This window comes from Lepisosteus platostomus, chromosome 13 (genome assembly GCF_059453375.1).
Source record: "Lepisosteus platostomus isolate fLepPlt1 chromosome 13, fLepPlt1.hap1, whole genome shotgun sequence".
NCBI classification, from domain to species: Eukaryota; Metazoa; Chordata; class Actinopteri; order Semionotiformes; family Lepisosteidae; genus Lepisosteus; species Lepisosteus platostomus.
The window spans coordinates 36,742,045-36,759,946 of NC_142623.1; the positions used below are offsets into that span (position 1 = coordinate 36,742,045).

The 17,902-nt window shown below is 36.8% G+C and overlaps 1 protein-coding gene across 3 annotated transcripts; it reads right to left on the reverse strand.

Moving 5' to 3' along the window:
- Window positions 1-2,969: 2,969 nt before the first annotated feature.
- On the reverse strand, window positions 2,970-16,919 carry ltc4s (leukotriene C4 synthase). Of its 3 annotated transcripts, none has more exons than XM_088604516.1 (6): window positions 16,643-16,919; window positions 12,455-12,554; window positions 12,013-12,083; window positions 9,426-9,507; window positions 3,988-8,485; window positions 2,970-3,390 (listed from the first exon to the last, which is right to left on the reverse strand). In XM_088604516.1, exons 1-5 carry the CDS (start codon window positions 16,698-16,700, stop codon window positions 8,347-8,349), a joined length of 450 nt encoding a protein of 149 aa, XP_088460642.1. In that variant the 5' UTR covers window positions 16,701-16,919; the 3' UTR covers window positions 2,970-3,390; window positions 3,988-8,346. The 3 variants fall into 3 exon arrangements, with proteins under 3 accessions (XP_088460642.1, XP_088460641.1, XP_088460640.1); XM_088604515.1 differs by having other exon boundaries at window positions 2,970-3,543; XM_088604514.1 differs by lacking the exons at window positions 9,426-9,507; window positions 12,013-12,083; window positions 12,455-12,554; window positions 16,643-16,919 and having other exon boundaries at window positions 2,970-3,543; window positions 3,988-8,349.
- Between the last annotated feature and the right edge of the window lie 983 nt (window positions 16,920-17,902).

Below are 17,902 nucleotides of genomic sequence, written 5' to 3' on the forward strand. Positions count from 1 at the left end.
TTAGGAAAAAAGGTCACTCTACTTTGTACGCCTGAATGAGCTACATTGGTTACATGGAGCCAAATTAAAATAACATTTCAGGTTAAGGTTAATGATAAAGTGGTTGCTGAAGAAGAATACTGTGGCATTTGCAAGAACAGTGGAATCTCGATATACTATGTCAATTCTACTAATCTTTATCATGTGGCACGTTTTTAAAAACTGAAAGTTATGCAAGGAGACTTGAATCCAAAAATAGCTACTCACTGCACTATCAAATCAATGTGTTCTATGTCAATAGTACCATTGAAAATGATTAAGGAATCAGTTGAAGCAAGTCCACAGATTCAGTTGCTTAAGAGTATTGTCTTACAGAACTAAATTGAAGTCACATTATACATTTCATCCTTTCAATCTCCACTTACTTTATAATATTTGCAATACTGCTTTTTCAGTGCCTTTAAGAGCAGCTCTGGTAGGTCATTTTAACCATGATTACAGGTTTGTGAAAAGCTTCCAAAAGGAACTAGTATATAAATCACAACTTCATTCTAACTTACAGATAGAGATAGAAAGAAGAGTTTATTTGCCATATGTACATGAAAAATGGGATTCTTATTCGTGCCATTCTCTCAGGACATACACAGTATAACAAACTACACTGTAAAACAGATAACACCACACAATGTAGACAGTACCTTACAAAAACAGTAAATAATAGCAACAGTATGTACAGACCACAGACAGGACAATAAATGTGGTAGAACATACAAATCTATCAAATCTGTTCGTATGTATACCAAAATATCAAATAAGGTGTTATTCTGTTGCAAATAAACCCCAGCAAATACTAAGTAAATCAAACTTCATTATTCCCATTTCGATATAACTTCAAGCCATTTTGATTTAAACGACAGAAGAGAGGAATGGCGTAAGTCTTTGTGTGACTCTCTGTTGCAGCTGACTGTTGGCCTCAGTCTGGTGAGAGGAGATAGGAAAGCTAGTAGTTCCTGAAGAGAAGTACGTTAATAGTCCACAATTGCAGGAAGCTTTAATTAACCCTGTGAAATGCTGCTTCCTCTGCACCTGAAGAGCTCCGGGAGTATGCTGGACCTTAGTGTGCTTACTTTTTGGCCAGAAATCAAAACCATGCTGCATACTTTGTTTGACAATTCTGCAGTTTTTATAGGACACTTTCAAGTGGAAACTGATGATTCCTTCACTTGTAAAATGTTGTAGGCTACATTTTGTCTTCTAAAACATTCACTATATCAACATTCCTTGATCAGATCAAACCAGCACTTTCTCCTTAAGGCATCATACACATTGTATAACTGGCTGCACTTATCTGCATCATTACATGAATGAACAAATGCAGCAGGAAATTCAGTTGACAAGCTACTTATGTAAACAGGAAGCACTGTTTTACAGACTTGAATTCCTGCTTCATATTTCTAGATTTCTAGATTCTATATCAATAACAGCAATTACATTTAGATACGTCGTTAGTAGATAAAATATACCTTTGTAGGAAAGGAAACTTTTGAAAAGAGCTCATTTATGTCTTTTAATTAATTGCAATTAGGGCACTGCTCATAGCACATTAATTTTCAAGAAACACTTCCATAAAACAAGATGAGATACATTTCCAAACTAAATAAATAACAAATGCAACTATAAAGTTACCCGTTTACAAGACATATTAAGTAGCATTAGACATGATCAAGTCTGCTTTATCCTTATGTTCACTGCACTATTTTTCACTGTTTCTCAGCAAATTTCTGCCTGTAACAATTATGCATACCTTAAACCAACAGCCAACACAAATAGGTTAAAAAATATTTTTCATAGATTGACTTCCATATATAGGTTCATAATATTTTCCAGTTATTTTAGAGACCATTTCTGGGGCAAAAACATATCAACTAAAATAGAAAAAAAATTTTTTCAGTATGTAGGAAGGTTCTTAACTTGTGTGGAGAGAGGCATTATTTAAGACTAGTGTTTGTGTTCCGATGATCATTGCTACGTAAATAACAAAGGGTGATACCCACATACATTTTTACAACATTCATTATAAAAAATCAACTTTCTTAAGAAGAAATATGCAATAAGATTACCAAAAGATTTGATTTTAGAAAAATGTGAACAGGAAACAAGCAATTAACCAGCTTGAATACTGAATACCAAGGTCACAGTTTTATTTTATGAAAATTTAACACATTTTTGCAACACATAAAAACCAGAGAGATTATGTGTTGTATAACCAATGCAGAAGGACATATTAAAGTCTAGACTTCCCTTTAACATCAAGCTCTTATTCACCCATCAAATAGAGAGGGGAGCACAATGACATGTTAATTAGGGTTACTGCACAACAGCACTGGACTCCTGGGTTAATGTCTAAGCTGATCCACAGTCTGTGTGAGTATCTCTATGTCCACACGGTGTTCCAGGTTTTTCTCATGTTCTAAAGATAAACTGGCGAGCTCAACTGGTGTCTCAAAACCGTCTCTATTTGCTTGCATTGGTATGTGTGCCCTGCATTAGACTGGCAGGCTATCTAATATGTAGTCACTCTTTGTACCCTGTAGTAATTGATAGGAGTAAGCTCTAGTTTGCTGCAGGAATAAGCAGCTTTCTGATAGTGGATGGATAGTTTAATAAGTACATTTTGGGAAGTCAATGATAGGATAAAGAAACTGAAAAACAGCCGCAAGCACAACACAACCAAATTCAGTCATTTAAAATAATCATAATTCTTAAGGCAGTCTGATCTCCTGTTTACATGGTGTCGCGACAGAAAGAGAGCACATGCTGCTCTGAAGATTTTGGTCTGCTTGAATTGTCTCCCATTAGTCAGAAACAAATTATGGGGGGGGGAGAGGTAAATTGTTTTTCAGGTCATGAAGGATTTTTTTTTGGTCATACAAAAACAGTACAGTAGCTAAATACGGCCTCCAGTCAGAAATACAATCCTAATGGCAGAATTGATTTGGAGAGCACTATTTATTGGGAGAAACTTCTACAAGGGTGGTTTGCATTGGATCCTCGCTAACTGTTTTGCGTCCCTTGTGGGTTTTGTACCCCCAGTTTTGTCCCTGCTCCTGGAGACGGGCTGTGGCCTCTGTTAGCATGTCCAGGAGGAGCTCCACACGCACCCTGAGATAGTTGTTCTCCTCCTCCAAGGCCCGGTTCATCCTCTTCAGTTTCCGAAGGACCTGCTTGACTCGAGAGCTTTTCTCAGACGCCGCCGACACCCACTGGCCTTTGAGGAAGGTGAACGTCTGCCCACCGAGAGTGAGGACCGGTGGTCCGGGGTCCAGGCCCAGCTCCGCCATTCGGGAGGTGTAGTCGAGTATGTAGAGAGAAGAGAGAGAGGCCTCCTGTCTCGGAGGGACCTTTTTGGGGCTAAACAACCAGTTCTCAGAATACAACTTACAAGCTGGGTTGGGTATTTTAGGACTGTAGGGAACAGAAGCTGCGTCGCTCATTTTTTCAAAAAGTTCCCTCAGTCGGAGCATTTATTTCACTTTTGTTTTCTTATGCAGTCACGCTCCTTTGCTGAGGGAACATCAATCATAGTTAATGAGGTAATGTAGAATTAGATGGTTTTTTTATTTCGACTAAAATGTATTCTATTTTAAACACGACTTTGTTACTAATGTCTCTCCAGATGATAGATTTAAAAGAATTAATTGTTAATTGCATTCCTTTATTGTGGTCAGAAGCCTTGTTCTTGATCTACAGTTTTAAGTATATCACTGCCTCAAATATACAGTACGTCGCAGCATCAGCTTTAAAGTCAGATATGTCGATACAAGAGCACAATATTTTTACATTCAGTAGCCTTGCTTGTCATACTAATAAATCTGACATTCAAGGTTCCACAGGTAAACCAGACTTATACAGCAATAAACAATGTATTTAAGGAAAATAAAATTATTTACTTTTGGTCTTTTAAAAGGAAATCTCACTTTTCCTGAATACTAATAATTAAATTCTTACCAGTGTGTCCCAGCAGTCATATAATTTTAAAAATGTTTTTGAGACTTGCAAAGGGAAATAAGAGACAAGGTTGAAGACACAAATAGAAAGAAGAAATAATGGTCTCTCTGTTTTTACTTGATATATATATCTACAATGCTGCTATGGAGACAGAAGGGAACTTTTACTGACAGTTAAGCATTCTAGAAGACAATGACAATTGATCTACATTGTGAATTCTGGAAACTTGGAATGTCTGTTCAGCGGAACACCACAGCCTTATTTAGCAAAGTTCTTGGTTTCCAGATGTGGCTTCTTATTTTATCTGACCTTTCCGCATGTGTTTTTTCTTTGACTGAACTGCTGCTTCCAGATGAATTGTACTTAGATAAAAGATAAAACAGTTCCTCTCAATATATTCAGATTTCCAGCCAAACCGCCTGTTATTAAAATAAAGACATTTATATAGAAGTGATGAGTCTATTTTACAACTAATCTGTAAAAAATTAATAGAATATGTATTATACCTTTTATTTTTTCTTATATATTATCAGTTTGCAATTGTCCCAGGATTAACCCTAGAGCTATAATGCTGTAGTGCTAACCACCAAACCTCACAGTCCACACCACACCTCTCATAGTCCTCACAGTGGTTTGATTTATGATGGGCAACTAAATGAAAAATGCAATTCACCCACCAGTGATAAAATCCAAATGTATCTCTTGATGTCTACTTTTAATGTGCCAGGGTATTTATAAATAAGGAACAACACAGTATTTGTTCTAGAATTTGTGACTGGCCTGGTGATGTTGCTTTACAGCATTAGTAGAATTTAATTGTCACAGGAAAAATGAGCAAATAACTACAGTAATGATTTCTGAATGGAACAAGCGGGTAGTCACGTTGTTGAAACCGGTATGCTTGCAGTTCGCTACTATCAACCAAATGGGTTAGATTGCCTCTCATGTTATTTATTTTTTGCAACGGTTTATTGAATCTGCTCCAGTCAGGTTTTGTATAAACCTGTACTCTATCAGGGTAGTCCATAGAGCCTGCACACACAAAACTCACAATAACTCCAAAAAGGTACAGACCGGGTATCTTTATTTCAGGCCTTTTTACGGCATAAACCTGTAGTTACAAAAAAAGAAGAAAAGAACAAAACAACTACCCTTTTATAGCAATCCAACCTAATTAAAAACCATGTAAGAATCTGCATTCCAACATCTTTTACCAATTAACTAATATTTAACAAATTAGATGTGCAGTGCCCATCAACAAGCTTTTTAGAGGCTGTGTTTAGAGACCTCAAGTGGCAAGCCATTACAATTACAGCCTTCTCTGCAGTTGGCCTGCTACACTCTTATTTGTTGGAACCTTAAGACAACTTGAGCAGGAAATTCATTCAGTTAGTAAAAAAACGGGGGATCTGCAACAAGACCAAAAACATCCGGCAGAGTAACCAGACTTCGCCCTTCATGAATTCGTCACCGAACAAATTATTTCCTAAATGTAACGATAAGGTTTTCCTCTGTCATAGAAACTGAGTTACCTGTAGAAAAGACTGATCTATGGTTGCACACACTCTGTCATCTGCAAGTTTCTTAATTCGCTTACCACTTTTATCTAAATCAATATACAATATATGAGTAGGGAGCAGCTTCAGTTTGGCTTGTAAAGGAACAAACAAGAGGTTAATTCCACACTGAAAAGCAGAAAATATTAAAAAATCACATTTAACCAGCAGATCCTTCTGAGGGTGTGAAGACATTGCCTGAAGAAAGCTCAGCAGCTGACATGTGGTGTTTAATAAAACTAAAAAATGTATACATTTCTAGAATGTATACACATTCTGTATACTATGTACTACGTACTGTATACATTATACATTAAGTATAAATACTATATCTAATGTACTACAGGCAAGTATATACAAACTTCCATTTAAAAATTACATTTATTTTTTTTACAATTTTATTTTTACATAATCTGAAATTGAAGATTGTGTTTTCAGTTTACTTGGGGGTAAATACCAAGGTAAGGCAATGTATGGAAGCCTTTCTTTGGGACCTGAAACCTGTGCATTCAGTGGTTTGTATAAGGGTCACCTGTACTCAAACCTCAATATTCTGCAAACATTTTATTTTTCATGGGAGTGAACAGGTGTAAAAACAAATCCTTTGACAAACCAAATTCAGAAGTGAAATATGAACCTGTTTGTCAAGGTCAGCATATCCAACAGCCCTGTCAGCAGTGAGAGAGTTGTTCTTGGCCTGTACAGTGTTGTTCTATTGAGAAATGCTCCACTCGAAATACACATAGCATTTTGTTAATGCCAATGTAATTATTATACTTAGAATCTATTTATGAATTAAATATAATAGGCAGAAATCATATTTTAAACAAGGATCAATGCTTCAATTCCCTAAATTAGTAACTAATTCGTTAAGAAGGATATCTTAACATTTTACAATGCCCTAGTAAGAACTTATTTTGAATATTGTATACAATTTTGGTCACAGTGTTACAAAAGGATATTCCTTTTCTGAAATGAGGTACAGTACATTGCCAAGATCAAAGGAATGTCCTGTCCTGACAAGCAAGAATATCTGGATCTTTTCTGCTCGGAGAATATTACAGGGCGGACTTGAGTTAAATATTAAAAATCTTCATAGGCATTGACATCATCCTAATAAATGTCTTCAAAATCATGAGTGAAACACCAGAGGACACACATGGAGAAGGAGAAGTACATTTAAAGCTGAGAACAACAGAAACTTCTTTACACAAAGAGGTGTGGGAGTATCGAACATGCTACTCAGTCACGTCAAAGTCAATACCCTGTTTTTATTTTTAAAGAAACTGAATTGCCTAGTGGAAATCAAACAAGCCATAGGGGCCAAAACAGTCTCCTCCTTTGAACAACTAAATCTGACAGAAAAGACTTCAAGGCCAATAGCTCCCTCTGTTGGAAACAGGGCTGTACTTCACCAGCCTTATTCACAATTTGGAGGTAAATTCTTGGCAGCTGAACTATTCGTTCACGTAACTAAAATAATATCATTAAAGATATAAAGTGAAACATGTGACCACATCTAAAAATGTGGTCATCCTGATCTTGTTGAATGCTCAGTCTAACATGTTCTTCATTTTCCCCATGAAGCAAATGCAGTAAATGTGAAAAGTTTTGTGCTGCGTTCATAAAATGACACACTCAATGATGTCATCTGAAAAAGAAAAGGATTTTTATCCAAATAATGATATAAGTAACAAAACACAGATCAGGACAAATTAGTAACTTTATATCTCACAAGGGTGAAGCTACTCTTTCTATTAACAGCAATAAACAATAACAATACAGAGCAAAAAAAGCAAGTGGTATGAGGGAAAATGACTATCACATTAAACCTTTCACTGAATAAGTTTAAAAAATGTTGGCCGCAAAAGTTCTATCAAATTCAAGGTAATGAAAGTATTAAGAAATCAAATTTTATGTATATGCAAAAAAAACAATAATTTCTGTTTTTCAAGTCCTCAGGGGAACTAGGTTAATAAGACACTGGTCCCAAGAAAAACATTTTTAAGGAATGTTTCACAGGAAAAGATTAGGTAAATAGACCCAAGTAACATTCTGGACAACACAAAGAAACATGTTTCCTGAAAAGGGGGAGTATTTCCTCCTCCAATTTTCTTTACAAAATATTGCGTGGGCTAAAATCTTACATGTAAAATATGTTGCTTTTAGGTAGAACTTAAAAAGCTGCATTAACACTTTGCTTATTCACTTTTTACCAACCCTTATTGCATGCAAAGCTTTCCATAGAAAAACACTAATTCGCATTTTTCTTATAATATTGTAACACAATATGCTTTTTATGAACCAATTCTTAGAAAGCAATAAAACAATCTACCAGAAAAAATCACCAGCAAACTAACAATGTAAAGTCCTGACAACAGCAAAGAAAGAGTCATTATTTCTCATCTTGGGCTATAGGCTGACAAGAGAATGGCAAGAAAATGAATTGCATCAAAACAAAATGTAACTCATAAAGCCCGCCATGCCAGAAACCTGTGGAGCACACAGTTAAAGGTCATGCTTCAGGGATCTAGATCCATTTTAGTCTGCAAGTCTTCAACAGTAAAGAAATCAATATTGAGCAATGGAACCCATTCCTGGAGAACACATGCAGTTTTCAACAAGAGATTAGGTCAAGGTTTGTGCAGCATGAAACACATTACATGAGAACTTAGATGGGCATCACATTTATCAAGACATCAAGAAAGAGTAATCCCCTTGTCAGCAAGTGTGGGGTTTGTTTTTTGTTTGTTTCTTGCGGAAGCGAGCCAACAGATCTCCCCCAGCCTCTGGCTCTTTCCCACTACAGTCCAATGAGCTGCTTCAGATAGCGAAGGAAATCCACTTCCAGGTATAGCTGGCACATGTAGTTGATGACCCCAGCCGAAGAAAGACCAATTAAGACCCACAGCATTTTAGCGCTGAAATACAGTGGAGCCAGTCTGGAAGTGAACAAGAGAGGAGCAGGATGAGAAGAGTCAGGAATGAAATCTTGAGATTGAGAAAAATGGAGGACTTAGTACAGGATTATAAGCATCATTAGCCGAGAGCTGCACAAGAAGATAAAATCTCACTCTGCATATAATAGGATAGTTTAGAATGAAACTGTCTGTTTTTAAGGCTCTCGTGATCTTTGATGAATGTTTGCCAATATATTGTTCTATATCTTTTAAGGATCTTTGCAATTTGAATGGAAAAATAATTCCATTGTGCAGACTTGCTGGCTAAGTTTATCATCACTTTCTATAAAGAAATTCTCTCGCTTGTTATTAATGGAAAGCATTCCTGAAAATCCATGCTTTTAGCAGAGTGTGAATGAGAAGAGCCATCCTGCCTGCTACGTGCCCACAAAACTGTCTGCTCTCTTCTCCAGACAACATGGGAATGTTAAACACTATCCCAGGCAAACAAACTAGGAAAAATGCTGAGTTACAGCTGCAGATATCTTCTGCTCTACTCCCTTTGACCTATGGCTTTGCCCCCAGGTGTTCTCTTTAGATTTTTTGTGCTCTCCTTCACAATGCATTTTCCTTTTTTAATGTAAAATAACACCTCCCAAAACCGGACTACTGCATGACACAGGCCAATCATTACAACTTTGAAAACAGATCAAGTTTCTCTTGACGAGGTGAGCACTCCCAAAAGGTAGGTTTTCAGACCAATTCAGATTGAAGTGGGCGTTCTGCTAAGCAGTCCAGTTCAGTTTTACCACCGCAAACGACTTCTCAAATGCAGCCCATTCTTTATTGGTAAGAAATATAAGAGTAGTAAATCATTCGTTTATCAGTGTGACTGACTGCTGTTGTAACTGTAATGCTTGAGCACAACCGCCTGGGAGTTTTAATGGCACTTTTCAATAATCCCACAACAGATCATCCCTACCTTCCCTGTGCTGACTTGGAATAGCCCCGGAAATACTGGTATCGGCCATAGAGGTAGAGGAGCCCACAGAGAGATGCAGCAGCTGGGAACGAAAGAAAACACATTGTTACTGTTGGAGCTCTTCCCTTTAACTGGAGGACTGGCAGTAACGGCCTGATTCTTACACTTACAAAGGGCCTGTAAATCCCAGTGTACTGGAATTATTTTGCTATTAGGGGTATGCGGGTATGTGATATATAGATTACTTTGGTGATTTCTACAAATAAAATGTGAAGAAAATCAAATTTTTGGTCAGAAGCACTGATCATCATTAAATTGTATGTGTATTCACAATTCACAACAACATTAGCAATGAACAATTCACGGTTAAACATTTCAGAGTTGCTGGTACAAATTTTCAAAACAGAATTTCATGGGACTTGACAAATATTTCCTTTATTCTCACTGATTAAAAGCTATCCTCCTGGCTGAAGATAATTCTCGCACTGTTCCATTTACTTTTTCTTTTTGTAAACTATGTGCATGCAGTGCTGTAACATCATTAATATCCAAGAAAGTGCCATACACTTGTGGTGACAGGACTCCACCATGTTTGTTGCTTGGTGACTCAGTTTTGCAGTCCACTCCCCTCATGGTTCACACATGTTACTCAGAAGATGGTCAGAGATTCAGACCAAAACTATCTACTTTTTGTTCATACTATATATTATACTTTATTGAATGAGTTACAACTCACATTTGAGATTATTTTTATAGATTAAATTAAGGTTAGTTTTTATATATATATTAATATATATTAATGAATATAATTCATGAATCCATCACATAACTACAGAACCATAAAAGCAAACTTTTCAAATTATTTGATCCCCCCTTTACTGAAGTTAAATAATTTAGTGAGCTAGAAAATGAGTTGAATAGAATTGATAAGAATTGATAGCATCAGTGTTAAAGCTGCTAGCTAAACATTGTGACACCCTCTAGGTGCGAACTCTGATAAGACCTTTGAAAGCTGCCAAGGAAAATACCATGAAGTTGAAATGTTTTAATCACATAACATTAATTGTCAAGCTTGTTTTCCAAGAAGCACATTACTCAGAAGACTTTGAATGCACAGGAAATTCTTTAAAAATAAAAACCATTTTTTTTAAGAAACTTTCCTAAACACCATCTATAGTTATAAGGGAAGATGCATATCAAACCCATTCTCTTATAAACTGTTAGTATTGCCAGATTTATATATTAAGTACTTGCAAAAGGAAAGCAAAACACTGGGGATGGGCTCACTGGTCATCTATACCAGATGTGGTGTTAGACTGGTGTGAGGAAGCACTGAGTTCTGGAGGAATTGTACTACAGCAGTTTCACTAAAGCAATGTTTTACACAATCATTGCTGATCACTTTAAACTGGATAACGGCATCTACCAAGCAAATTATAATCACCAAAACTGAATTTCATTCATGAAAAACAAAAAATCCAATTGACTATGGAAATGATCTGAGGTAATCAGGAGCAGGTTCATACAGGAATAAACAAATCAAGCATTTTTTTTAAATCTATAATCTAAAGAAGCCAATACACTACATTAGGGTTATAGGTTATGCCATATATTATTATGCATTTGAATCTGAAGACCTGAAATGCTGAGTTCTGAGGATATTGCAAACTTGTTAAAAGCAAGTTTGGATACACCAGCACAAACAGTTCATTTTCATTACAATAATCAATCCTGGAAAAAAAAACAAATACATGTTTCACTGAAGCAGTTAAAGTAGGTAGCTCTGTCAGCATGCATAAGCTGCAAAGAAACAACTAAAGGTTTATTCCATGCTGAAAAGAGAAGAAAAGAAAAACAACATTTCAGCTGTGGAGTCTTCTTCGGGTGTAAGAAAGAGAGGAGAACAAAAGCTGGGAGTGGAGAGGAGGCAGGAGCAGCAGGGAGGCAGAGTGGGCACTCAGGTGGTGCGAAGTCGAGAGAGGTGAAGAGAGGTGTAAAATCAAAACCTGCAAATGAATATAGAGGATTAGAATTAAACGAGTCTGTTGTTGAGAGAAGGGAGAAGGTGTGATCCTAGTTTCAGGTATGATCTCACTGTCCTGACATGATCCCTAAAGCGGTCTGCCAGTCTCCTTCCTGTTTCCCCAATGTACTGTAGATAGCTGGGCATTTTCTGCAGTAAATAAGGTTGCTGGTTGTACAAGATGTCATCATAATGGTCCAGACGGGCCTTGAATGAGCATGGTATTGGATATATGTCACGGAACATGTCAGGGCTGTTGGAGAGATCTCTCCAAGCCCATATTTTCTCATTTCACCTCTAACAGCCATGATCAAACTGATCTCTCAGTCTGCTTTCTCAAAGAGGTGTTTCTTAACTCCCATAGCAGAAAGACATCCGAAACCAAAATTATCCTGAAACTATGATCCCACCTTCCCCCTTCTCTTAACAACAGACTCTTTGCCTTCTAGTCAATGGTCCTCTTAATTCCAGTGGTTTTATAGTTTCCTCTTTACCAGAACTTCAGTTCGAAATTCAGTAACCCAAAGATTTTTGAGGTTACGTGCAAAGTGCATATACATTTACCTTGGTTAAAATAGAGCCCAGACACCCACAGTATGGCAATGAAGATTGGGAAATACTCAGAACAATTGGCTCTGAAAAAAAAAAGTTTTGTTACATTAAGAATGTGGTTTTGTCTACATTTTGAAGGTCTCAGATAACACAAGATAGGTAGTTCAATACTAGATTATATAAAGTTACCACTAATAAAAGTACCTTTATCTGTATTCAGAAAAGCAGATATTACATGTAAATGACAGATTTTTTAATGAATCATCTTAGCACAATTAAGAGCATTGCCTTCTGACTTATACAGAGATATCTGCTCATCTTTATAATAGCGACATCTTTTTTAACCTTTTGTTTTGACTTATTGCAGGGTAGTTTTAGCCCCTGTAGATTTCCATGTCATTGCGCCCATGCTTTATTGATGTATATTTATTTTATCATGTTGATCTTGGCTTACTGTGCTCTGAACACTCTTTCAAACTCCGGAGGACCTGTAACGCATGGAGGGGATACTGAATACTTCCGCCTAGCGTAGATCACCTGGAGAGAGAAGTAAGCTGGAGATAGGGGGAGAAATAGCTGTCAGTCAAGGCAGGAATCAAATGATTGGTGTCTATATCAGTATATAAATATTTTAGTTTTGTTTTAATCACATCAAGAATTTGATTAGTGACAACACAGGGGTGGAGAGTCTTTTTGCTTGAATAGTCAGCCTGTACAGAGGCAAGAGACCAAGGAAAGGATTTCTGTGTTCGGTTTTGAAAGGCTGCACAACATTAGTTATCAAAACTGTCTAGGGTTTTTAGACCGGGCAGATGTTGCTTAAGAAAATAAAGACAATATGCACCAAAATGCCATTTCAGGGTCTTTTTCAATGGTTTCCACTTTCTACAAACAAATCAGCAAGCCTTTAAGATCCTTTGCATACATCTTACTTAATGGTGTCATCTTTAACATCAGTGGTGATTTTAACAAGTTCAGGAGGAGGTCAAATTCCTAAACTTGCCTACTTCCATTCTCCTACGCATAAATATCTCACTGCCAAGTACTTTGAGCTTCTATCTCCACCCCATCTACACCCTTGCAGCAGCTCCCTGGCTCATTCCTCATACTGAGGGGAGGTATGTGTGTGTGGGTGTGTGCGTGTGTGGGGGTGTTGATCTTCTCAGCCTTGTCCTCACATACAGCCTGCCATACTTTCAATATATTTATTTTCATATAGCCTTATATGAAAAAACAGTAACTTCAAGAAAAGAACTACAATTTTAACTGTTTAATGAATTTAGGTCTTTAGAACACTACTCCTCAGTTTGAGAAATTTACCAATGGGCAAGCCTAATCTATTTGTAGCAACAAATATGACCTAAAGACCACAAGGGATCCTATGTACAAATGTATTTCATAGGACAATGAATAATCTGCCTTTTCTTTGACCTCCTAGAACAGGACATATTCACAGTTTTAGTAGATGGCACATGACAAATGTGAAGAACACTGTTCATGACACAATGACAAGTCTATATTTGGTAAAAAACTTAAAGCATACAACTGGGTCATATAAACTTGCTGTTTATTTAAAGAAGTTTTCATCCTTAGCCTAATGTGATCAATTTTGTACCACAGCGACATGATGTTGTTGACCAGATTAAGAAATCATTTTGTCCTAATAAACCAAACGCAAATGTAAGAACAATCTGCATTCATCAGCCATATTCACTGCCTTTTTTAAAAACAGGAACAAAGATACAGCATAGTGTTACTTTTTCCCTGAAACAGTATAAGCCTCAAAAGACCTTATCAGATTATTTGTTTTGGAAATAAACAATTCCCCACATCTACATCCAGTCTTCCTCCTTGTTTCTACAGAATTTCCACACTGAGCCAAACAATGGGACTGGTCCAAGATTTTGGAAATGTCTCCAACATTATGTACAATTTTGGACTTCATACATGAAGGTCAATAACCTTGTGTGACTCAATAGTTATTTCCTGCAGCGCTAAAAGCACAATTCTAGTTGATTTGCATCTGATTAGAACAAACGAGGCTATATAACCCTTGTTCAGTCCTAATGACTCTTTTGGTGAAATTGTAGCATATTGAAGTTGGCAATTACTGGGAAGGGAACTAAGATGCATGTTGTGTTATACAGTCTTTTCGACACCCTAGATGAACACTTTTGCCTTAACTGAAGCTCCTTTTGTCTCAGATTACTCCTGTTGGAGGTGTGCTGTCTCTCCATCATACATTCCCACGCAGCAATGATCACGCAGCAAAGTACACAAAATACTTTTGTGTCAATGATGATCATTGCTTATACTTATATAGCGCTTTTTCTCTTTTCACTCAAAGCGCTTTACAGGTAATGCAGACTCCCCTCCACCACCACCAATGTGCAGCATCCACCTGGATGATGCGACGGCAGCCATAGTGCGCCACACCAGCTATCAGTGGGGGGGGAGAGCAGAGTAATGAAGCCAATTCATAGATGGGGATTATTAGGAAGCCATGATTGGTAAGACTTCCTGGACACCGGGGTCACACCCCCACTCTTTTCGAGAGGCGCCCTGGGATTTTTAATGACCACATGAGTCAGGACCTCAGTTTTATGTCTCATACGAAGGACGGCGCCTGTTTACATTAGGACCCACATGGACCGCAGGGTGAGCGCCCCCTGCTGGGCCCACTAACAACTCTTCCAGCAGCAGCCTTAGTTTTTCCCAGGAGGTCTCCCATCCAGGTACTGACCAGGCTCACACCTGCTTAGCTTCAGTGGGTTGCCAGTTGTGAGTTGCAGAGTGATATGGCTGCTGGCCATTTGAGTACTAATTACTTCAGAACAAGCTTAAATTAACACCCTGGAGATGAATAAAGTATTTTGAATTAAATTGAAAAAAAGCTGCATGGAGGAAACAAGAAGTCACCTAAACCCATCTTCTCCCTTAGCACCTCGGAGCATGATGACCCATGGTCCTGACTTGAAGAACCTGTCTGATAGCCCACTGTGAGGTACCTCAGATTGCAACTGCCTGTGCTACTGTATATGCCTGCTCCATGATTAGTGAGGACATTTTAATTTATTTTCTATAAACCTGAAACTTTAAAGAAAAACTGACATTTAAGAAATTAAAACAGTTATGACTGTACAATCGGTTGTAGTAATTGGTAGGTTATGCTAAGTACAGTTTTAGAGACAAAATACTAAAATTAATAGTACCATTAAAAAAAATATTAAAAAAATTATAAAGGGTCACTGTGATTAAGGCAAAGTGGTTACAAGTAACTTTGCTTGCCAGACAAAGTCTGTAATCAGTTCCTCTACATTTTGGCTTTGGCTGACATTAATGCTTTTAAACATGAACTAATTTAAAAATAAATTTAAACGAACAAGACACTTCTCTAAGGCTTAAAGTGTAAAGGGAAAGATTTAAGGAAGGTCACCAAACTTTAAACTCTGCGTAGTGAGAAAATAAGACATCACAGGAAAAGACTCAGGTTCCTTCCTATGCAAACAGCAAAAAAAATGTTTTTTTGTGTGAGGGTTTACATATTTCACAAAGTATGCATGAAGTGAGAGGTTAAATCTTCCAACCATCGTTCTTTATGAGGTTACCCAATTAAAAACACATGATTAAAAATAAAATGAGGCAGAAATTAGTTTCAATGCGTTTATTACTTATCTGTAAAATTCCACACGCGAAAAACATGCGATGAAATAGCACAATGCAGACTAAACCAGAACCTGAAACTAACCGTTACCAGATCATTTGGTAGTTACTTTGAGAACTATTAAACTAGTGCAACTAATATTATCCATTGAAATAAAATAAAAAAAACGTGCTTTGGATGTAGGTGTTAACCAGGAATACGTCGTTCTTTTCTTAGTGCTCCATTTATTGTATAAACTTAATTTACAATCATGACCTAAAGGCCCATTCAGACAACATGTTATTTACCGGGACATTTTCATTTTGGTAACCTGCGCTAAAGAACAACTGCAACATCCTGTCCTATTCTACAATCCCGAATTTCCCCATGGTTTTTAATTTAGTGCATAATTGTTGTTGTAACAAATTTACAAAATCAAGTAAATTAAAGAATTGCAAACTGGGTAACTTCTTAATTAATTGCTTTGGACTCTGATAAAACCATGAGTTGTCTAGACAATACTAGGAAATCTGGATGTTGTAGATATTATTGGATATTGCTCAACTGGAATTCCCCCGTTGTGTGGATTATGCATTTACCTAATCACAAAAAATAACATTTTTTTTTAAATAATACCGCTTGTAGAATATAGAGTAAAAGGTAAAAAAAAACTGTCTAAATTATTTAGTGTTCAATTCGTTTTCATTTATAATAAGATATTTATTCAATATAGGTTAAAGAAAAATGTTTAAATTTAAACATTTTGAACTAGTCTTGGGGCATAGCTTTATTGTTTTATAAAGACCATATGATTAGAAAACGAACATTAATAAATTCCTGATTGCTGAGAAAAGATGCTCCTTAAACGTCATTGCAACTTTATTATTTCAAAATAAACGCACTTTGGTTTAATTTTGCAGTGGAAGCTTTATAGCACTGCCGTCAATCAATGTAAATATGCTGAAAAGACTATATATATAGCACGGTGTTTCTCCTTACCTTGCTCAAGCACTCCCAGTACAGTTACAGCAGCCACGAACACCATCTGGTCGTGCATTCTGCCTCTGTGAGGGTGAGGTACAAGAGCCACAATGAGAGATCTGCCCAATCTACAGCTCTTAAGGCGAATTGTTTTTATTCAGGTCATGACCGCGCACAGAGCTGCCACTGAAAGCGTATTATCATTTCCGCAGCAATTTCAGGCGAGCCTTCCTCTACAATCAGATTACTAATGTACGACAGGTGGCGCCTCAGTTACATCCTTAAAAACATCCCATTTAAACATCAATAGTAAAAAAGAGTTCTGTCGTTTTTAATTCATTTACACAGCGATATAAAAAAGTAAGGTGGCCTTATATATATATAAAGAACTATCCATATTAAAAACAGATTAGAATGACTTCAACTTCAGCCCCTGAATAAGAGTCATAGGTACAAATCAGCACGATAGATATTCTAGTCAGGGAGGTTTACTCTTAGCAGGTTCAGAATTATGATGAGTAATTGGAGACTAGAATTCATCCTTTTCTCCCAAGTGAATTAAAAAAGTAAAACACATCACCCTAATGACCCGCATGCATTCTAAAAATAGACAGAGAAAGAACAGCTAAAATGGTCGTGAAAGATCAACACATTGAATTGTGTTCTTTTGATTTTAAGAACGTCTAAGGAGTTGCTGATGAGACACTTATATCTTCATCCTTGACCTCAGAAAACATCAGCCCAAACTTTTCATCCCACTCAAAATTCCCTGAAACTTAATACATATAATTGACTATGACATTTCAGCTAGTGGCTTGGATACCATAACATTCCTAATTTTCATAGAAATGAGCATTGGAAACAAAGACGTCAAAACCTAAAAAATGACATTAGTGTACTCATATACTGCATTTTGTCCTGAGATCCCAACACCCTAAATGTTTAAATAAAATTTGTAGGCCAAAGTACCAAAACCTTTCATCTCAATTTTGTGTATTGATTTTTTTAAAAAGCAACAGAAGAAAAAAAAGGTCTAAGAGACAAATCAAGGTTATAAGTGCATCTAAGAGTACAGTTTCCTTTTACAGTTTTAAATGTGAACTGTGTTCTGGCGGAGTTTGAATCTGATAAACCAAGATATCACTTAATGTTTAGTACTTGTTGCACAAAGTATTATTTTGATACCCCATTATTATCTGCTGTGCTTTTCCATAAGACTGAGCACAGTACTGACTATCACAAATGTATTTTTATCTTGAGATGTCTTTCAAGAGCTTC